Here is a 23,444-nt window from a genome sequence, read left to right as displayed (position 1 = left end):
CGAAGGAAACTTTATTTGAAGATGCCCCCTCTCCCCAAATTCCCAGTAAACAGGCCAGACCACATCACAGTAATCTCGTGAGTGGGTTCTTTAACGTCCCCTACCTAACCAAATTAATTAATTAATGGATGCAGGAGACTGGACCTACGGTTTATTCGTCCTTATCCGAGAAGACTAGAATGTCTATCCATTTCTGGATATTATAGAAAAGTAGCGCATTCTCCTCAGTTAATTTTAGACTTTGAGTGTTGGTCCAGCCGGGGCTCGAACCATCGACCTCGACCTCCCGCACAACAGTCCAGCGCTCTAACCAGTTGAGCTAACCGGAGGCGGTTAGTTCATCGATCATAAGATACTTGTCGCTAAGATCATCGGCCTCGACATACCGCACGGCATCAAAGCCTGGGTGACTGACTTTTTGATGAATCGACACCAACGCGTCAAGTTGTCCCCTGACTGCTTTTCTGAGACAACTAGGCGGTTAGCTTACCGATCATAAGATACTTGTCGCTAAGATCATCGGCCTCGACATACCGCACAGCATCAAAGCCTGGGTGACTGACTTTTTGATGAATCGACACCAACGCGTCAAGTAGTCCTCTGACTGCTTTTCTGAGTGGGGCCCAGTCCCTGCCGGAGTTCCGCAGGGGACCAAGCTCGGCCCCTGGCTTTTCTTGCTCATGATCAATGATCTCAAGGTTGTCACTCCCATGTGGAAGTATGTTGACGACACGATAATCTCCCAAACCATACCCCGCGGCTCTCTGGGTGATGTGCAACACGCTGTTACTGCCGTGGAGGAATGGTCTCTGTCTCAGCGGATGCAACTCAATGCCGACAAGTGAAAGGAGATGATTATTGACTTCAAGAAAAACCCTCATAACTTCTCCCCTCTCGAAGTAGATGGTCACGAGCTTCCTGTCACCGACTGCGCGAAGATATTAGGTGCTACGATATCCAGTGACTTGAAATGGAACAAGGATATTGTAGATTGCGTTAAGAAAGCAAATAAGGGCCTGTATTTTATTGTTCTCTTGAAAAGGGACCGTGTTCCCCTTAAGGACATTGTGAACTTCTATTGTACATCAAGTAGACATATACTAGAAAACTACTCTCCACTGTTCCATCATGCACTCCCGGCCTATCTTAATGAGGATATAGAAAGAATTCAGAAACGCATGCTTTAAAATAATAATAGTAATAATAATAATAATAGTAATAATAATAGTAATAATAATAATGACAATCTTTATGCAGGGGGCTCACATCACTGGGGAATGGTATTCTGTGAGGCCCTGTAAAACTAAAAATAAGTAAAATAAAATTATAGAAATGGAAAACAAATTACAAACAAAAACTAAGTAATATACAGGGTATGTGAACATGATAAAATCAGATCTCAACGCTAACTTAACTAAATACATGATTTTCCACTCTATGCTTAAAAATGAGAAAGCAGTCAATTTTTTTAATAGAAGTGTCTAAGAAATTCCATTCTCCTGCGCACATATATAAAAGTCTCTGTTTTCCATAGTTCGTTTTTACACGATGGAGGCGGAAATCGTTCTTTCTTCTTGTATTATATCTATGGAGGTAAGAATTCCTTGGGATATTAAAGCTACAATCCACAAGGCCGTGAATGTACTTAAAGGTGGCAATGTATCTGTGTACAAGACGCCGTTGGAGCAGTGTTGGCCAGTTCAGAGAACTTAGAACGTCGGTGGATGAGGCGTGATTCGGCAAATCAAGGATAACTTTTGCAGCTTTATTTTGTAGTATTTGCAAATCTTCCATGATAGTGGAGTTATTCTTGTCTCCCCAAATGATGTCGGCATAGTCAAAGAGTGGACTTATTAAGGAATTGTACAATATAATTCGCGTTTCTAATGGTAACAGATGCTTGACTCGTTTTAGTAAACCGATTCTTTGTTTTATTTTGGTGATTAATGATTCGATGTGCTCGAGCCATGTCATGTTCTTGTGGATGACTACACCGAGATATTTGATTGAATCCGTATTTTCAAGTTCTTTGTTATCTATTTCAAGCTTGATACCTTGGCAGGTTTGCAATCTGCGATGGCTACCAAACAATAAAAAGTTTGATTTTTTAGTGTTCACTTTCAGATAGTTACTGTCAAACCATTGAGCTAATTTGGCAAGGTCGGCATTTAGATGGTATTGAATATCTTGGCAGCGTTTTCCACTTGAGTATATCACAGTGTCGTCTGCATACATAATAATAATAATAATAATAATAATAATAATAATAATAATAATAATAGTAATGACATACGTTAATTGAAGCTCCCCCTTAGGGGCTTCTCAGCCACAATGTAGACTAACTAAGAACTTAAAAATCCCCACTGGCAGGAGGCAGGCCAGTGAGCTATTTACAGAGCGCAGCCGAGGAGTTGAACTGGGGGCAACCGAGAACAAATCCAGTGAGTGGCAGGGTGGAGGACTTGAACCCAGGACCTCGACAGTGTTCTAAGCAGTTCGGAAGATCGTTAATGTAGATAAAGAATAGTCAGAGGGCCTAGGATGCTACATTGAGTCACTCCAACATGAACCTCACAAGGAGGGGACTGGTAGCCTTAAACAGATGTTACTTGGTACCGATTATTGAGGTATGAGACAAACCACTCCACGACTTGAGAACCAGCACCAATAGCCTTGAGTTTTTTAACAAGAAGCATACGGTCTACGGTATCGAACGCCTTGGAGAGGTCTAGGAAAACTGCTCCCGTAAAACAGCCGTTATCAAGACTCTGAAGTATATTATCAGTGAAATGGGCAAGGGCAGTTTCAGTTGAAAGCTTGGAACGGAAACCAAACTGATTTGGAGTAAGTAGTTTGGAGTCTGATAGAAAAGTGTAAAGTTGCTGGTGCACGGCTCGTTCAAGAATCTTGCTGATGGTTCGAGAACAGTTTTCGGTCTGTATTTGTTGCAGTCCGTTCTTTCACCTGTCTTAAATAAAGCACATACTTTGCCAAGTTTCCAGATCGATGGGAAGGTGCTTGTCTCAATTGACCGGTTAAATAATTTGATCAGCATGGGTGCCAGACACTGAGCCGAATCCTTTAATAATCTTGCACTAATACGATCTAGTCCAAGGGCTTTGTTAGTTCGTAAAGCTTTCAGTTGCTTGAGAACAAATGATTCAGTGATAGTAGAGAAGGTGAACAAGTTCTCTTTTCCGATGCAATGAGTGTAAGAGGGTGAGAAAAAGTTTATACTGTTGTTAACTGTAGATTTCAGTTTTTCTTTGATTTTGGAGCTAGTTTGGTTCCGGTAAGGAAAAAATGTTCATTTAGAACCCGAGCTATGGCGCTTTTTTCAGTGTGAAAAACGCCATCAGCCTCTATTAGAGAAACGGTAGAGTTGGATTTCTTTGACGTGATCTCATTTAGTCTTCCAAAGCTCACTGGGATTACCTTTCTTCTTGTCAATTAAATCCGACTAATAGTCCGTTTTACATTTTTTCACCAGTTTGTTTACGAAGCAGTTGATCTTTTTAAACAATCCACAGTGGTATTTCGAGTTCGTTTTTATCGCCTTTCTTTGATGAAAATCTCGGTCTCGCATGGCGTTTGATAGATCAGAAGTCATCAAGGGTGTTTTTATTCCTTTGATGCGAGTTTTCTTGATCGGCTCGTGTCTATTTGCAACATCAGTAAAAGGGATGTTCCACGTTTCCACAGCAGGATCTACATCTCTATCTATATCAATTAAGTTCCAGTTAGTCTCAGCTAAATCCTTGACGAAGGCATCTTTATCGTACTTGCGGTACGAACGGTATGCCACTGTCTTTGGCTGGGACTTAGGGACACCAGATTTTATGGTGCAGAACACAATGGAATGGTCGCTAATTCCAGAATGAATTACACCACTTTCAACAATGCGATGGTTGTTGTTGACAAAGATCAGATCGATGGCGGATTTCGTTTGTTCACATATTCTGGTCGGGGTGTTGATTAACTGCTCAAATTCATTAGTTATTGTAAATTTTTGCAGTTGCCGTTTTAGTTTAAATGCAGAGTCGTCTTCTACAGCTAAATAGTCGATATTGAAATCCCCCAAAACTACAATTTCCGATCCCGCTGGCAGTTTCGAGAGTGAGTGAGTCATTTAGTGCATCGATGAATGTCTCAGAACAGACGTCAGGTGGCCTATATACACAAGCAATAAATGATTTCTTGCACTTGCGTCGATGTACTTCAATCCATGTTTCAATATTTTCAGTAGTCAAATCCGTTATATGTTTGCAGGGAATCCCATCGTGTACGTAAATTGCCGTGCCGCCCCCTCTTTTACCTGTTCGGTTATTTCTCAGTACTGAATAGCCAGTAATATCTACTTCAGAATCCTTTATAGATGGGCTAAGGCATGTTTCAGAAAAAGTAAAAATGTCGAATTTCTTGTCACTAAATAATAGTCGAACATGATTCATCTTGTGCAAAATGCTTCGCACATTAAGATGAGCTCTAATTTCACCTGAAATGTCATATTGGGAATGCCTTGACAGTCTAGGCCTGCCAACGTTGTATGATAGACGCATAGAACTCTGTTGTCATTTCTTCGATTATATTGTTAAAAATCCCGAACATAAGTTATACCATCTTCTTCCATCAAGGAAAAAATGCAGCTCTAATTTAAGGCGTCCAGAGATATATAATTTTCCACGTTCTCACACTAAACGTTTTCGACGCTCATTCTTTTATGCTATGTCCCAGGGTGCGCACAATGGCTCCTAAAGTTTCAGAGAAAGTCGACTTTAATTTTGGATATTCATACCTATTCTAGATTTATTTATTATATTAGGCATTTACATTTATATGATTTTATTTAGCTTTATATTTTAACCAATGTTGGCTGTAAAATACGCAATTCAGTTTTACGACTGCAAAGTATTACTCAGTAAACGATCTATCTCTCTAAGTTTTGGGCGACAAGTAGGTTTCCACAAACCATCATATTGTTCCTTGTTGATTTCCACTCTTGACAGTTGATTCTCGAACCCGTAGTCCTTTGTTTTATAGCCTGATTCTTGAAGGAAATTTCGATGGTTTCTTATTATGTGTTTTTCTTATCATGCGTACCTTAAGGGAATAAACTTGATTCATGTAAATGAAATAAAGAAAAGACTGAAAAGTATAGGATTCGATTCTGTAGAAATGAGTCGCTAAGACCATTGTAATCATTTTTACCTCTTGAAAACATTGGAAAATGAAAGAAACGATTCTTGGATCTCTCTTCCTTGTCCTGGTGGAGTAATAAAGAGCTTCTCACCCTCTCTCCCTCGGTAATCAGTCATCTTCCCTAGCCAACAGATCGAGGTAAACAGCCCAGTGGCCTTTCTAAATGGTCGCGGACGTTGAAGGGCACGGGCACCAAAAGGTCTTGCATCAGTAAATACTACTCTACTAAAGCTTCTTAATGACGCTACTGTGCCTAGCATTAAAGGTGGACTATGCAGTAAAACCCACTCGAGTTTTTATCTCTACCATAAAAAAGTATCTAAGATTGCCAAGAGTAACCGAGCTGATTAAATCACAGCCGGGGCTCACACAAGCTTCCTGTAGTGTTTCCAACAAAACTGTTGACTTTAGATACTTTTAATATTTACTCTGTATCGTTATTAATATTTCTTTCAACTCACGGTCATTATTTACATACCCATTCTCGATTTATTCACTATTTAGGTTTTTATTAATTGATAATTTAATTGGTGCAGGTCCACATCAAGACGTAATGTCTTGCCTATCCCTACACCTGCTTTATTATGAATAAACGATGATGATGAAACGATGATGAAGCGGCGTGTCTGGTCGTTTATTCGAAATATAAAGAAATGTATGGGAGAATGTTGAAGAGTCGTAATATCGTAAACTTATATCCACGAATGTCTTTGTTAAGGCTCAAGATAAATGTAAACCTACCTCACTTGCTGTGTATTGTCTTTTCTCTGGTTCAGTCTAACAGTTCCAAACTTTCAGTCACGTTTTCTTGCCATTTTTTCCGCAGAACACACCCAACATCCCTTTGTTGAGGTGAAATGCAAACGATCGGATAAGTTTTTATCACTTTTTAAGATCGATCAGTTTCCATTCATCAAATATTACTTTGATACCTTCTGAAACATCAATTAACTACTTCACTATACTAGTCCGCCGACGTAGCGAAGAGACAAGCACTCCCCCATCCCCTGTAGTAGTCTACCGGGTCGCGTGACATGTGAGAAGCATTGTGATGTAAATCAAACCTAAGTTGTCAGTCAGGGAGTGTGTACTTGTAGCCGAACAGCTAGATTGTTCACAATCTCTCTTCGATTTCGTCATAATTCGCCGCCGCAGTTGTTGTTCACTTTGCTGAGAAGTAAGTATTATGTTCAACACAGTTATGAATTTAGCCCATTTGTGTAAACTGTAGCCTCGCTAGACTCCTGAAACGCGAACAAAGATAATTCAGCTGAGAATTAACTCGGACTCTCCGCCCGATCGAACTGATGTAATATTTCCCCTCAAGTGTTTTTGCCGTCATTTCCCGTAAGATTAATCTAATTCTCTGGTATCTCCAATACTCTTTCTTTCCCTTTGTATTCTAAGTTTGCTGGGTTCTGATCCATTGTTCGTACTTTAACGACGCTCGTCAAATGCAGAGCACTTTCGTCATACGATCTTGCAGGAATCAGTCAATGTTCTGTAACAGACGAGTTCAAGTAGAAACTCCAAGCAACAACAAGAGGAAAACAGTGATTTTAAGTTATGATAGCGTTTTTAACGGGATATTATTGGAACTGGTATGCACCAGAGAAACTGTTTCTGATCGTGTTGACGTCAATTAGCTCTAATCGTTATCTGTCTAGTAGTTGTTAAGCATCGATTAGTATTCACAACAAGTAATGAGAGTGTTTAAACTGATAGCAAAATTTTTCCATGGTTCCCTGGATTGTACTTCATTTTAATTTTAACTGATAGAAGTTAGAAATGTACTCGAAACCGCCAAGGTCTGTTAAGTAACCAAGTGTAGGCATGATTATATGATCTACAGGCAGTTATGTCACGTATTTGATACTTGCTCGCTTTCTGCTTCGGTAATTGACAAGTGAAAAAGTACAAGTCAAATTCTTAGAAACTTTCGAACTCACTCATTTTTTATTCATTAACAAGCTTTTTTGGTAAGATGTAGAAACTACAGCATACTTGAATGTGCATTTCAAGCCAAAAAATTTTGATTTCAGTGTTTGGCCTGTTGTACGTTTCTTGTTTGCGAAAGCAACAAACGCTTCCCCGTTTGTATTCAATAAGTTTGATTATTATACTTTGGACATACTATGAAAAACCTGTTTGGTTGAGAGCTTTCAATCAACATACTAAAGTGTGTATACTTGACATGGTAAATGAAATATTTCCAGTGAATGTTGAATTTATTATTATTTTTTTTTTATTTAAGCACATTTTTCATTGTTTTCCCCAAAATCACCTAGGCCTAAGGAGGGGATTACAATATTACAAGTTTTATCCAATTTATTCAGGGACACAGACAAACAGACACACAAACAACCCTTCATTGGCAATAACAATGACTTAAACCTACAAAGCTAGAGGGGTTTATTATTTAAACAATCAAATAATGGCCTCTGAGAAGCCATTAGTATTAATTATCAAACTTTGTACTTTGTGAAAAAAACCACAGTTGACATTGTAATTTACAGACTGAATACCATACAATACAAATTTAGTTTCCTGATGCATCACTGCTCAGTGACCATGCTTCACCTAGAATGTTTGTAGCAGAGGTAGAATTAGGACATCACGTTGAGCTCAGTGTACCTTAGAAAAACAAGAAAGAGTATTTCACTACTTCAGATTCAAAACTGCACTGGGAAATACATAGGTGATGCACAGCTATTAATTTTCAAGAGATATTCTCAAAGAAAATAGGAACCCAGTCTGAGGTAGGTGTGATCAACAGATGCATGCCATGTAACAGAACAATCATATAACTTAGTGTCAGTATTCAGAAAGAGAATTTACCAGGTTTGATCTCAAAGTGGGAAGAGATACAGAGATTGGCACAACTAGGTCCAGACAATTCTAGCCAGTGATAATGGATGGAAAAAAAAGACTTTTGAAATGTAGAACTCTACAAGGAAATTGAGTGAAGTTTTCTTTTGATTTAAGACAAAAATATGCATATCCACTTGACAGTTTAGGGAATAGCTAAGTTGAATAATGTGGAGCAAGATTCTTGGCTATTTTGTAAAATTGGCTTAATGTATGTAGTTCTCTCCTCAAACTAAGAGGCTTCCAAGCAAGTTCATCATGTACCTTTGTGAATTAATAATTAATGTACCTTTTTTAATTAATAAACAATTAAATTGTTTATTGCATCAACCACATCATTACACGACATAATGTGTACGACAACTGTTGCTGACCTAGATCTCATGCAAGATGTATCATAAATTGAAAATTGTTGTCTCAAAAGCATCTTACTGGGTGACAAACTCTTAAAAAAAAAGAAACCATCTTCTGAGTAATTTTCTGTGTCAATTGCAAATGAAAACAACTTACAGAGGATAAAATGAAATAACAGGTCTGGAAATAGCCACTTGGTTTGAATATTTTCAGCTTGGAAATCATTCATGTTTTGGTTTATATTACAACTGTTTAAGGTTATCACATCAAAACATAACCAACCATAGATTTGCACTAATGATTTCTTTCCTGTTAGATATTAACCTTTACAATAAAGGTAATCTTCATGTTGTTTTTAAAGAGTCGGGAGAACTCTGTTTTAAAATTCAAGTATTTTCTTGTTCGTAATAGCCTTGTTGTTAACATGTATAACGCAAGCAGTTGTTTATTTTTGACAAAAAAAATTATACAGTGAGAGTAAAATCAAAATGTCTGACATGAAAATAAATGACTAGAGCTTTTTACAAATAAGCAGTGTTTACTCAGAGTGTTTAAAAGAACACTGAAGGGTGGATGGCTTCCAAAGATTGTACTTAGAGGAATAAAATATAACTCATTACTTTGGTTTAGTAGAAGGTAAATTATAAACCTCATTTTTTCCATTTTTGGTTCAATGGTTATAATGCCAAAGCAAGTTAGTTTAAGTTACTCACCTTTAATGACAGCTTTTATTTTTGTTGTGACAGTTTCCCATGAATGAAATGGAATTTCTTTCTAAAGAAGAGTTAAGAAGAAAGATGTCAACATTTTTGGGAAGAAAGAGTTTAGATCTCAGTTGGAAAAGTTTGCATGAATTGCCTGCAGCTTTGTTTGAATTGACTGAGTTGGAGGAACTTGACCTGTCAGGGAATAAACTTACAACAATACCTGAAAATCTCGGAAAGCTAAACAATCTTACGGTACTTCATGTTAGAAGTAACCAGCTGTCCATATTCCCTACAAGTTTGACTCAGCTGAAAAAACTCAGAGTGCTGAACATCTCACATAACAATCTAACCATCATCCCTGATGGTATTGGGGAGATGGTGGAGCTGGAGAGACTGGGGCTGAGTGACAACCAGTTGACTGTGTTGAGTCCAGCTATAAAACAGCTGAAGAAACTCAGAGTGCTGGACATCTCATATAACAATCTAACCTCCATCCCTGATGTTATTGGGGAGATGGTGGCGCTGGAGAGACTGGAGCTGAGTAGCAACCCGTTGATTGTGTTGAGTCCAGCTATAACACAGCTGAAGAAACTCAGATGGCTGCTCATCTCAAATAACAATCTAACCACCATCCCTGATGCTATTGGGGAGATGGTGGAGCTGGAGAGACTGACGCTGAGTTATAACCAGTTGACTGTGTTGAGTCCAGGTATAAAACAACTGAAGAAACTAGAATATTTGGATGTGAGAGGGAATCCTTTTACAGTTGAAGGAATGAGAAGTGTTATGGAGCTAAAGGATAAGATTCACGAAGTAGATTCAGATGTCCCAGGTGAGTAAAGGAAATTCCTCTTCACATTAATGTTGTGACATGTGCATTATTTACTAAATTGGTTCTAATGGTTGACTTGCAAGTGGTTATGCTGCTTGTTACTGATAATTACAGGCAGCTGACAATAGTTTCATAATAAAGCTTGAGAAGAATATGAAGTAATGCTTTTACAGTTGTACTGTATGATTGAACAAAGTTTGCATCACTTTAGAAATACATGACATTTGTACTGGAAGGTTTGGTTATATTTTGAAAGGTTTATTTTAACAACTTGGCTGACATTGAAATTTAAGTTGAACTACAGTGTACTATAATTTGATAGGGAATTGAGGAGGGATAAAGTTTATTACAAATCATTTTACAGTAAGGGATTATTGTAAGTTGTAATTTTTGCTTTCTAGTTGATTGGAATTTAAGAAGTTTATTGCAAATCATTTCACAGTTGTAGGAATTGCGGTTGTAATTTGTACTTTATATGTATTTGATTTTAATTAAGGGAGATTAAGGTTACTACAAATCATTTCACATCTGGGAATAGTTGTGACTGTAATTTTTGCTTTATCTTATTGGAAGTTATTAAGTGTACAACAACATTTAGCTTATATCATACAGAATTTATGGACTGATATGATTTTAAAACGAGAGTTTAGGTTATTGGGAATAAAACTTTTGTCTTGTCTGGTCAGGAGTAATTTTGATAATTGTTACACCATAATTTATGCTGGCCTTGTAATATTTTAGAATGTATCAATTGTTACGTTTTGGGAATATGTGATTTTTCTTTCTGTTTTCCAAACACCATTTGGCAGAATTGACATCATTTATTGCCTTTGTTTAGTTTGATCACTCACATTTTAATCAAACTCTTTACTGTTTCATTTCTTTGAGTTAGTTTAAAATAGTCATTGTGTTTATGTTTACCAAACCCAGCAATGCAATGACTTTTCTATGTATCTATACAATCATAGATTTTAAATTTATACCTAGTAGACATATCATTAAATTTACTTACCTACTTCTAAGCTTGTTGCAGATTCTTTTATAACTTATTAAAACAAAAATTGCTGTTTGTTTAGGTTTCTTATTTATAAAAATAAATTACAACTTCCTCTGATTAGACTTTTTCCTTTGGCTCAATCATGACAACTTTTTTTTTTTTAAAATTAGACTCTAAAAGAGCAAAAGGAAGCAAAGCACAGTCGGCTTACGAAGAGGCTTTAAAAGATGGATATGTAAAAGTTTACCGTGGGCGTCTTATACTGGTTGGTCAGGATCGTGCAGGTAAAACCAGTCTGAAGAAGAGTCTTTTAGGCCTCCCATTTGACCCTAAAGAACAGAGTACTGAGGGGATTGAAGTGGATCCTTCAAAATGTGAAATTGATGTTGACCAAGCTGTCAAGAACTGGCAGTTGACCAGGGACAGTAAGCCAGGACTATTGGAATCTTCAAAAGATGTAGCAAAGATTGTGGCAGACAGAATGTGTGGAGCAGATATTTCTCGAAAGACAATTTTAAAGAAAGATACAATTGATGGAGGAAAACTGAAATTAAAAGATGAAGTTGGAGATATTTTCAAGTCAAAGCAGGTTTGAGAGTTTTGTAAAGTGTTGAGAATTTTACACCAGTCCTATGTCTGTAGAACTCTTTTTGTTTTAGGAAGGAAGAAAGGAAGGAAGAAGAGAAGGGAGTGCAAAGTAGCCTCATGAGAAAATATTTTTTTAAGGGAATGAGTAAGATTTAAACTTGATATTTTTCAAAATTCTTTTCTTTATGAAAAATTTTAAATTTCTTACATCCAGCATGTGCCTGAAAGAGTCTGTTTCTTTGGATGTTTTCACAAGTGTTTAGATGAGTCTAGAAAAGAATTAAAGATCTACAAGTAATTTTTATTTAAACATCTTAAATGAAGGCGTATATGCAAAACTTTTACCATAAAAATGATGGGGCATCTTTTAATTTTTCCATTTGTGAATTGCTTTTTCAGTGGCATCTTCAGTCAACTTGAAAGGAAATTTGAGATTTTTTTCTCCAATCACCTAAAATTTTAAATTTTCAGTCGTGATTATTTTTTATTCTCTGATATAATTTTTTGATAACTTTTGTTACATTTTGGCTATAAAATCCTTACAGAGGAGCCTCAATGAATGTATGTTATATATGCTAATGCTTAATATGTAACTTCAGTGTCAACAAACATTTCTTCTGGATGATGCACGATCCTCGCAGTAGATAGCGCTATTTAAGCAATAGTGAAAATCAGACCTGAAAAAAATCAGGCCTGTACGGGACTCGAACCACTGACCTCTGTGATACTAGTGCAGCGCTCTACCAATTGAGCTAACAAGCCAACTGTGAGCAGGCCGTTAAGTTGATTCATAATAAACCCGTGAAAGTGATAAATGAGATACAATGAATATATAAAGATCATATATTTTTTTTGAACTGCGGTATTACATACGCATGATGCACAATCCTTGCAGTAGATAGCGCTATTTAGAGCGCTGCACTAGTATCGCAGAGGTCAGTGGTTTGAGTCCCGTACAGGCCTGATTTTTTTCAGGTCTGATTTTCGCTATTGCTTAAATAGCGCTATCTACTGCGAGGATCGTGCATCATATGTATGTAATACTGCAGTTCAAAAATATATGATCTTCATATATTCATTGCATCTCAAACATTTCTTCGTCTGAGTTGACTAGCTCCAGGGTTGGAGGATTTGTTCTTTTATGTCTTAATCTAAGTTTACCTCTCTCTAAGGGCTCTTACACTTGAGATGTCGGTTTCAGAACTCTATACAGTAGCCAATTTATAAGTTCAACTCAGTCAGTAAACCAAGTTATCTTGTTATACCCCTCTCAGTAAAGCAGTCCAACAGTTGATTAGAAACTTGCCCCCTTAGAATTATTCTAGACTGAGGTGATCATAATGTTTTATCATTTAGCAGCCTGTCCATAATGTCAAGTTTGATTACATAATTATATACACTTAAGTGAGCATAATGTTTCATTTAATTCTCCATTCAGGTTGAGGAGGATGAAGGTTTCACAGATATTCTGCCAAACAATGGCAATGAACATTCTACTGAATGTAAAGATGAAAATATGCAAGCTGAGCCTGATGTGATGATTGATGTTTCTCAACCGCCTGATACTGTTAAGCATGTTAATCAGTGGTTAAAGTATGCCAAAGGCAAACCCATCAAAAGTGCCTTACTCACAGAAGAATCCTATGTTACAATGGACGTGTGGGACTTTGCAGGGCAGCACTTGTACTATGCCAGCCATCCTATCTTCCTATCACAGCGGGCACTATACATATTGGTGCACAATCTCAGCAAGCCTCTGGATGCCCCAGCTGAGCCCAGTATGAGGCAAGGGTGTAATGATGTGAAGTTGGAAAATCCTAACAATGAAACAAACATGGAGAATTTGCTGTCATGGCTGGCTACAGTACATAGTGTTGCCCTGGCAACCGATAACACAGATGATGATGCACAACACAAGCTGCCCTACCTCCACCCCCCAGTGTTCATTGTTGGCACACATGCTGACAAACCAGTTGAAGACATTGCAGTAATAAAGAAAGAAATTCAGAAGAGAATTTCTGGTATGGAATATGAGAAGCATGTGGTCAAACCCTTATTCTGCATTGACAACACTCAGAGTCCTAATTTGATGAAAAAATTTATCCATAAGATTGGAAAGCAGATTGGAAAAGATAAAACAGGTAAGATAAATGATTTTATTACACGACTCGGGCAGTCAGAGGGCTAATAACTAAAATCAACCAATCAAAATGCTTCATTGCCAGTCCAATACATAGTATTGGACCGGGCACTGTCCCGAATGATAAAACAGGTAAGATAAATGATTTCATTTTGTATCCATAACCATAGGTTACTTGCAGTAATTGTTGACTTTATAATTGTATAAAAGCTTATCTTTGGGTGAATTTCAAGAACACCTGATTTGTAGCAATTTTTGTAACCAAAACCTCAATATCGGGATATGGTTGACAAGCATTGAGCATACAATAATTATTATCTGACTTACATTGTTACATGTTATCCAGCAGCAGGCAGTGTGTTGTGCTTCATTATAATTTGAATTGCAAGTAGATAGAGAGACAGAACATTCTAGTCGAAGTTGTAGAGGGATTAAATGATATTACTATGGTGGAATGAGCTAGGACTTAATTATTGTGGAAAAAAGTCAGAGTTTGAATTGCAAGTAGATAGAGAGACAGAACAATTTTTCTAGTGGAAGTTGTAGAGGGATTAAAAGATATTACCATGGTGGAATGAATTAGGACTTGATTGTAGTGGAAAAAAGTCAGAGTTGTTTGTTGTTGTTTTTTTGAATAACCTGCACTCTGCTTTAAGCTTTCAGCTACTCTATATTCTGAATATACTAGCAGCATCATATAGAGTCCAATTAATTTTTGGAGATGGAGCCATTAATTTCAGAGTATGGAATAATTATAGGGAACAGAAGAGCTAAAATGTGGGGATTTAAAGAGATTGTCATCTTAGCTAAGTTGTCAGCTGTAAAATCTCTGCAATTATACAAGTATAAAATTATGCTATCATACTATGCTCATTGTAAGCGCATGTTTCTGTGTTGTATTATGCTTTGAATTCCTTTTCTAAATAATATCCTGTAGAGCAAGAAGGAAAAGTAGATGGTATAAATGAATTACAGAACACAATCCTGGAGGTGTTGAAACAAGAGCCTTATATGGGAGAGAAGATACCAGTGAGGTAAATAAAAAACACAATTTATTTGGAAAAACCCCAGTTCATGCACTTCAAAATCGATTTTTCCCCTCAAATCAGCCATGATAAAGATTTTAAATGGTACGCAGTGTATATAGCATAATTTTATGTGCAGGTAAGTAATAAAAAATATCCTTCCACCACTGGATTAAATTGTGGGTACATCAAAATTTGCAAAACTATAGATTGTACAAATGCACAGCAGTTGCTTCAGTGCAGACAAACAAAATTTAAATTTGTGTCATTACGACAATGTTATAATTCTAAAAGATAAGAAGATGTGATTGATATTTAAGTAGGCACAGTTCTTGGAATTGACATTGTAAGTTGCAAAAAATAATCATGTTTGTTATAGTTGAAAGTTGAAGATAGCATGATCGAGGCAATACATGTATTAACACTTGAGGACTTTAAACACATGCGTGTCGGACTGAATTTAAGACCCAATTTGATGCCAGAATGCATTGTAGGTATTCTGTTGCTTTCTAGGTGGTTTCTGTTTGAAAAAGTGATTGAAGGTTTGGTGGCTAAACAGATTTATCACAGAAATCTGCAACAACTTGAGCACTATGCAAGGAAAAAGTGTTTCATGGAAGATGCAAAAGAGTTTGACTCCATGATCGGTTTTTACCATGGCCTGGGGATGATAATCAAGCACCGCAGCACAGTTGTACTGAAGGCTCAGTGGCTGATTGATCTGTTCAAGCAGCTGATAACCATTCCACCTTTCAATAAACAGGTAGAAAAACTATTTTCATTTTAGAAAGACTAGCTTACTTGGAAACTGTTGTTCAATAAATTAGAACAACAGGAAACTAAGCAGGATGATTCTTCGAAGAAATGGGCACTTATTTCAAAAGCTATAGAGAACATGTAGAGGGGTAGACGGCATCGACCAGCGGCTCTTCTGATGTCAGCCGTAATGTCATTGTTTGATCTGATTGATTGCATAAATACGCCCCAGTACTTGAGGGGCTAAACTGTGCTGCGAATCCAGTTTTCCTCAATGTAACCGACGAACTGCTGTGAAGGCTCCGTCTTAGCTTCTGGTTTTAGGCTACCGATGGTTGCGGCAATGTGTTATAATTTGTTGGGTAGGAATCGACCAGAGGATTGGGGACCAACTGATCGAAAGTGGGTATGAAATGTCTGAGCCTAGGTACGAATCGTGTAGGCACGAAAGATCCGGCATGGTTACGAAACGACTGGATAACACCTGTAAACATGTGTCTTTTACTGTTTCTTGTTATAATCATATGATTTGTTGACCCCACACTATTTTACGTACTTTTTGCAGCTTGTCAGGCCATTTATTGATTTAGCCTTTTTATGTACAATTAGAGACTCGCATTAAGTTGCTACTGCTCACAATAATTGTATTCACACAATTGAATAGTTCTTTTTGCGTGTGCTAGTGGGCGTATTCACCTCTGAGCAACCCAAGATACAAATTTGCCCATTAGTGGTTTCATAGCCAACCATTTCAGTGTATTAATGGAAATAAACTTTTATTTCTTATAAATGTACGTGGGAAACATTCAAAAGGAACATTACGTGGCCTTTCCTTATCCAGAATTGTTGCATTGTTCCACCTACATTTTCTAGAATCCCCTGTATGCTAAGTACTGGCAAGAACTTGAAGGAAGTGGCATCCTCAGCATGAAACATGTTGATCATGTGTTCTCCAGCTTTATTGGCCAAGGAATCATCAAAGAAGACATCTTAGACATGATGGAGCGATTTGGTTTGATTGCTAAGTTCTCAGTTTCTCCAACTGACGTAAAGTACTTTGTACCAGCTCAGCTAAAGTCATCACCTGATAAACTCTGTAAGATGAAACCGTCGTCAACAGATCCCTGTCCATTGTATCTCCTGTTTGTCCATGGCTTTGTCCCTCATGGCCTCTTCTTACAGCTTGTCTCACGATCCATTCGTTGGTGTTCAAAGACATGGCCCGCGGATCAACCTACTCTGTACCAAAATGGTGCATGGTTCATCATTGGCAAAGATATTCATGATTTTGTCCTCGTATGCAAAACAGGATTTGTGAAGGTAATCTTGAGACAAAGAACACAGAGTCATCAGGTTGTAGGACAGAACTCCGCTGAACTAGCTAGTGTCGTTCGTGAATTTCTTGAAGACACCCTTCATAATTTGTCACAAGAGATGCCGTACCTGAGGGGACTACAGTATAGGCTGTGTGTTGCATGTCCTTACTGCCATCAAGGGGCAGAAGAACCAAGTCGTGCATGCTCAGACCATGTGAAAACCACGTGCACCCACGAGGACTGCTTCCACCTCATTGATGCAAATGAAGGCCGAGCGGAAATATGTAAAAGAAATATCGATGATAAAATACTTCCTCCCTGTGGATTGGAGAAATGGTTCTTGAAAAGAAGAAGGCAGGTATGATCGATGAAAAAGATTTTTCAAGTACAGATTTCTAGCCTCTGATTCATCTTTGAAAGTTCTCTCCTCCATATAACTTGATCTGAGAATCAAATGTTCATTGTTGAGAAAGGTAGCCCTAATAGTTTATATCCATGAGTTTCAAATATTAGTAAGAGAATCTCTATCACGATGAAATTATTTTTGAAGTTTATACTTTTCTGTTTTCCTTTGGTCAAGTATTGATCAACATATATTTATATCGTAACACACATAATATGTTATGTCCTGTAATTGTTTTAATGCTAAATGACGTATTTTTCTTCAGGGTTTATCTTCAAATGTGGCTGCTAGATCACTCGGTGAAGCAAGTAAAGTTGAGGCAATGAAGTCTGACACGGCATTGAAGGTGACTCTCCTGGGCAGTGAATGGAGTTCATCAATGGGAGGCTTGTCCACCATAAACAGACAACTTGCTATTCTGTTGGCCAAACGTAAAAAAGTGGACGTCACACTCCTAGTCCCACAGTCTGCCTGTTCTGAAGAAGACAAGAGAACTGCAAGAAGCCACAATGTTTTCATCTGGGAAGCAGAGAAACTTACAGGCTACAGTGACCCTCTTGACTGGTTGAGTTTCCCACCAGAAGACCTTGTCATTGACTTTGTACTAGGTCATGGTGCTAAGCTTGGTAAGCAAGCCCAGGTTATCAGAAAGTCTCACAGTTGCAAGTGGATTCAGGTTGTGCACACTGCACCTGAAGAACTTGCTATGCAGAAGAACTATCCCGATGCTATTTCCAAAGGTGAAGAGAAGAACGCAACTGAAGTGGGGTTGTGTAAGTTGGCAGATGCTGTTGTAGCAGTTGGACCAAAGCTAACAGACGCTTTCTCCGCTCAGCTCCGCTCTTGCAAGAGACACGAAGACATCCTTCAACTGACTCCTGGAATTTTCCGTGAATTCTCTGACATAGAACAAGCTCCAAATGAGAGTAAAAAGTTCAAGATCCTGACGTTTGGCCGTGGTGATCAAGAGGACTTCAGCCTGAAGGGCTACGATATCTCTGCCAAAGCAATAGTTGAACTGAGAGACAGATCCTACCATCTGATCTTCGTGGGTGCACCTGAAAGTAAACAAGATAAGGTTGCAGCAAATTTGCTCAAAAGTGGAATTGCTAAAAGGCAGCTGACTGTGAGGAAGTTCATACAGAGCAAAGAGAGATTGAAGGAAATATTTTGTGAAGTTGATCTCTGCATTATGCCCTCCAGAACAGAAGGGTTTGGATTGACAGCATTAGAAGCTCTGTCTGCCGGTCTTCCCATTCTTGTCAGTGGCAACTCGGGATTTGGTGAGGCATTGTGCACTGTACCATCAGGCAAATCATTTGTTGTGGATTCTGAGGACCCTAAGGAGTGGGCAAAGGCAATTGCTGGTGTCCGAGAGAAGGAAAGAGCAGACCGCCTCCATGAGATTCAGCAACTGAGGAGTTCCTATGAAGAGAAGTTCAGCTGGGAGGAACAGTGTGACATTCTTGTGGAGAAGATGTGGGACATTGTTCGTGGTGAGAATATTTTGAATATCCTTCAAAAAGTGTTTTTGGGGACGACTCAGCTTTCAGTCCCTTATAAAGCATCATGGAAAGCTGGGACACTACAGATAAAAAAATATGTTTAACCTGAATAGTAATCAGTGGTTTTATCCTCTTATTGATTGGTGTAATATTAATAAAAAGGTTTCTTTCTATCTTTGTAGCTTCTAAAAGACAAGACCCAAGATTCAGAACTCAGGAGGGCGAAGTTGTGGATACGCCAACCGAACAACCAACAGTTGATTCATTACTGACTCCAAGTGAGTAACAAAATATTTATAACACATCGCAATTGACATCCCCAAAGAGTAACATACAGGTTTGAAGAAGATCCAACATTTCTCCTTTCCTTTTCTTTCAACTTCAGGCCAGCTACGCTTTTTGAAAATGGCACTTGTGATAATATTTTGCACTGCGGAAGAGAGATGTTCTTTTTGTACCTCTGCTTTCTCCGTTTATGATCCAAAGACATGTATACACTAATTTGATTTTCTTCTACTTTCTGATATGGGCGGAAGACATGGTGTAATTTTTGTTTTAGTCAATTGAAGTTTTTATTCCATTTCACCAGAAAGCAAACATAAATTGCGTAAAACAGGAAGGCTTGGGGCGTTTTTTTTTGTTCTTTTTTAGTCGTGGGTACGCGAAGCGGACAAACGACTATTAGAATGCGGCAGAATATGCAAATGTGTCACTCACTCAGATGTAAACAAATCGATAATAATAACGACTTTCCGAAATTATACGGGAACACCTCTATTACATTTCCGAAGGAATGCTGCGACTTTAAAATTTAACTGGACCTTTCTCTGAAGGAGTTTCGATTTTGATGAAAATACTCGTCGCAGTTAGCACATGTGCTAACTGCGACGTTAAAGCTCTTCGAATTACTAAAGGTGTAACTATGAGTGAAGACGCTTAATGCAATTGCTTTTCCGCGATCATCTTTCGCCATCATTTGCATTATTGTGGAATATTCCTCGCCGTTCCCGGGTATATTTTTTTTTTGACAAAGCGTCCAGGCCACAATCGTTCTTAAATACAATTTCAAGCCTTCATTCTTCTCACTGCGAGCCGTCAGTATTTACATCGTTATATATCGCTAAAATGAGTAACCGGCGAATTTTTATAGGGGAAAGCGAGGCGTTGTTTTCGTGACTGGCCAATTGTTTAAGTTTCTGATGGTTTTACCTCTCATCTGTTTGGTAACTACGTAAACATTAATTTGTAAAAATCATTGTCTGTACACCCCTGAACGTTAAAAATATATCAAGTCGAAGGAATAGTTTTTATTATTATTACTTAAATAACAGTTTTCAAAATTTCCAGTCTGCATTCTGTACCCAATCTGCAGTCTGTAGTCTGCATTTTGCACCCAGTCTGCATTTCGTACCCGGTTTACAGTCTGTATTTTGTACTGACCGATAGCTAAAATGTGAATTCTGACCATTCACCCAACATCATCCCAGCAGTCCAAAGTAATACCATGTAGTTTCAACTGTATCAGGGAGTTACCCATTGGAATTTAATTATCTTCAAAACTCATTCCAACGCGATGTATCCACGACTTATTCACAGTTTCCTTTGATTTTTCCCGAAACGAAGCCCAAGTTGAAATGCTGTTGCTATCAAAACGTGTATTTGTACCGGCTATTCAGGGTGTAGTCGTTTTCCGACACAATAATAAAGTAATCATATATTAATGCGATTAATCCTTCATTTATACGAGGTCTAACCCTAACCGCGGTTTTCATTAAATAAATGTACTTCCCAAAATTTAATATAGTTTAGAACGCGGTTTTGTCAAAAAACGGCTCAGGGGTTCTTTTTCCAGTTCTGCAAATATGTCAGAGTGTAAACCTTGTCGTAACTTTTTCCTCATTGCATCTTCTCTCTTGACTTTTAGTATATTCGTTTGCAAATAAAAAGTCACAATTTATCATTTCAAGGCTCAGTAGCTGTACAATACACTGGTTGTTTAGTGGGTGAAGCTCTCTTTTCCTTTTTTACCCCCAAACTTCTCTGTAAAGATGGGAAATTGTTTCGTTTCTTTCATGCTGTTAGATTAAAAAAACTTTTTGTCCCTTCTAGGTTCTCTTGACCGAATCATCCGGGAACTTCAGCAGATGCAACTTGATGCAAGCAAAGTCAAGAGCAGAACAGATCTATCATTGGGGCTGAGGAATATTGCATCAGACAAGGGCTTCACGATATCTGACAATGAAGGATCAGGAAATTGCATGTTCTATGCCTTGTCAGAACAACTGGAAATTGTTAAAGGAATCAAAATCACAAATGGCACATTAAGACGAACCTTGGTTCAGTACCTCAGAAGTAACCCAAAACTAGTAAGTTGATGTTAGTATGTGAAACAGAGTTTGTCACTTGCTGTTCTTTTTAAGGTTAAGTGAAAAAACGGGTCAACACCACCAGAGCATATCCCAGTGTTCACGGCATAATTTTATTATTCAAGAAGCCGCACAATGATGTTGGTTACAGTTGAATCCATTTGTTACTTAATGTGGCCTCCGAAGCAGCAGACTTTTACGGTTTTAGTCATTTAATATTTCGGTTTAAAAAATGCCACCCTTAAATATCCATCAGATAACACTAAACAGAATTCCTGTTATTCTCTTAATAATGGATCTTTCCTGTTGTTTTTCTGCTGTTTGCGAATCGTTGTTGTTCCACAATAAATTGCTAATTAAAGGTTGTCTCGTACCATTCTTAAAAAAATTACTCCATGACTCGTACTCCACGCGTTCAAGTTCCGATCAACAATCCTCTTTAACTTTGTTTTTTGAACTGATTTTCTTACAGCCGAATGGAACAGATCTGTTTCACTTTGTCCATGGATATCAAACATGGACTGACTACTTAACACACATGAAACAAGATGGCGCTTGGGGTGATCACGTGATTCTGTGTGCCGCAGCAAACTTCTATGAAACGTGCATTCGTGTGATCAGCAGTCTACCCCATAGCAATGATGTAATGATTACGCCACATTGTCCAGTTGACGAATGCAAAGCACTTGTGCTGGGACATATTCATGAGGTGCACTATGTCAGCCTTCAACCCGCGCAAGGTAGAGCTCGTTATATTACTCCAATAAAGTGCAATTTTTGTTTTATAGTGATCTTTGTTAGTTAGAATCGTCAATCTTCTTTTTATTACCGAGTTGACAACAAAGTAACGCTTTCTGTTGTTGTTCGATTTGACACTTTGCTTTTTTCACAGAATCATCAAGTTGGTGTTTTTAATAATTTTATGTTTCATCGTTGGCTCCCGTCTCAATAATCAAACACAATTCATGCACACTTTAATTCTCCGTTGCTGTTTAATCAGTGTTCTGATTGTTGTGCTTACAGGTTAAAATGGCAGCCCCTTACATTTACTTTGATCGGCCAATGAAGAGCCCAGCCTTGCTGAATGACTTTATAGGCATACAGACTTCCGATGCAAATTGGTCAACTAGAGCTCTCTTCGGCCTGATTTTTCAGATGTGAACTTAAGAAGCTTAGGTTTGATAACATAGGTTCTATAATAATAGTTTTCCAATGTATGGCGTAAAAAGAGAGACAAACGAAGCGACAAAAGGCTTTTAGTAAAAGAACATCACAGCTTCAAAAGTTGTGGTTACCAGACAAGAACGTTCTACTTGGAACCAAAAAAGACAATATCACCAGTGTGGAACTTTATTGAAGGGGCTCGAATCATGAACTCGACTCCTCAATTTTAATGGACTAACGAAACATTTTATTGCTACGTATTATATATGTATATACAACTGAATAAAACTTTGTACAATCACAGTAAAGTAACTAATTATTCAATAAATTCATATATTAATATTTTAAAAACAAAATCGAGGTAATTCTTTTACAATGAAAAATAGCAGATTTAATCACGGTTTTAATCACACTGTGCGATCAAAGTGTTGCTTTGGTTGTACTGCAGCAAGGTCCTGGCAATGCATGGAATAAACAGCACTTACGGTAATGTCTTTCCACCTAGTAATTAAGAAGGCAATCGATAATTGAAATAGATTGTAGATGTGCGTTGACTTGAAGTGTCTTTACGGATTAAAATATAAAAAAATAGAAAATCGAGATTTCAAGGGTTTAGACTCTGGTCTGAGCTGAGCGAGTGTAACCGCTCCACATGATGTTACATCGCTGAAGTTTAGGAGCTGTTTTCGTATCAAATCGATGCCAAGTGTCATCATGATAAAGTTTCTTTGTTTTACCTTCATCTACAAACAGGATTTCAGAACAATGAAAGCCTTAACTCAACGCAGTGTCATAGAGAATTTAGCATTCCATTTCGATCCTGGTACTGACGAAGACAACTCCATCACCGATCAAGATTACAGGGTTTCTTTTGTGTAGAGTGGCTGCGCAGATGAAAATTGTGTGACCCACAAAGTTGACAACAGAATGTGCTACGAATGAAGGCTGATAGTTTCGAAAGAAACTGTTTGGGGCTGCGTTGGTGGGAGTAACGAAATAATTTGGATATATCAACAAAGTTGAAATGGTAAATTGGCCACCGTAATGATTATAAAAGCTGACGTTTCGAGCGTTAGCCCTTCGTCGGAGCGAATTAGAAATTCGCAAATTAGAATGTGCTACGAATTGTTTCACTACATTCAACTATACTATGAACCGGATATATCAACAAAGTTGAAATGGTAAATTGGCTACCGTAACGATTACAAAAGCTGACGTTTCGAG

At 37.9% G+C, this 23,444-nt stretch overlaps 1 protein-coding gene across 2 annotated transcripts; it reads left to right on the top strand.

Moving 5' to 3' along the window:
• Nucleotides 1-9,148: 9,148 nt before the first annotated feature.
• Nucleotides 9,149-22,710, top strand: LOC148740365 (uncharacterized). Of its 2 annotated transcripts, XM_088750461.1 has the most exons (11): nucleotides 9,149-9,960; nucleotides 11,128-11,546; nucleotides 12,984-13,686; nucleotides 14,623-14,719; nucleotides 15,224-15,473; nucleotides 16,340-17,140; nucleotides 17,451-18,681; nucleotides 18,873-18,968; nucleotides 20,800-21,056; nucleotides 21,529-21,796; nucleotides 22,080-22,710. In XM_088750461.1, exons 1-11 carry the CDS (start codon nucleotides 9,174-9,176, stop codon nucleotides 22,082-22,084), a joined length of 4,914 nt encoding a protein of 1,637 aa, XP_088606587.1. In that variant the 5' UTR covers nucleotides 9,149-9,173; the 3' UTR covers nucleotides 22,085-22,710. The 2 variants fall into 2 exon arrangements, with proteins under 2 accessions (XP_088606587.1, XP_088606588.1); XM_088750462.1 differs by lacking the exon at nucleotides 18,873-18,968.
• The last annotated feature ends 734 nt before the right edge of the window (nucleotides 22,711-23,444 follow it).

The sequence above is a fragment of the Stylophora pistillata genome, chromosome 2 (genome assembly GCF_964205215.1).
Source record: "Stylophora pistillata chromosome 2, jaStyPist1.2, whole genome shotgun sequence".
NCBI classification, from domain to species: Eukaryota; Metazoa; Cnidaria; class Anthozoa; order Scleractinia; family Pocilloporidae; genus Stylophora; species Stylophora pistillata.
The sequence above is the reverse complement of the archived record's forward strand: the minus strand, read 5'-3'. Positions and strand labels throughout refer to the sequence as shown.

Coding starts and splice junctions, on each gene's coding strand:
- LOC148740365 (XM_088750461.1), top strand. CDS start 9,174: ATGAATGAAATGGAATTTCTTTCTAAAGAAGAGTTAAGAAGAAAGATG. Junction 15,474..16,339: donor TTCCACCTTTCAATAAACAG/GTAGAAAAACTA, acceptor TACATTTTCTAG/AATCCCCTGTATGCTAAGTA. Junction 21,057..21,528: donor TCAGAAGTAACCCAAAACTA/GTAAGTTGATGT, acceptor ATTTTCTTACAG/CCGAATGGAACAGATCTGTT.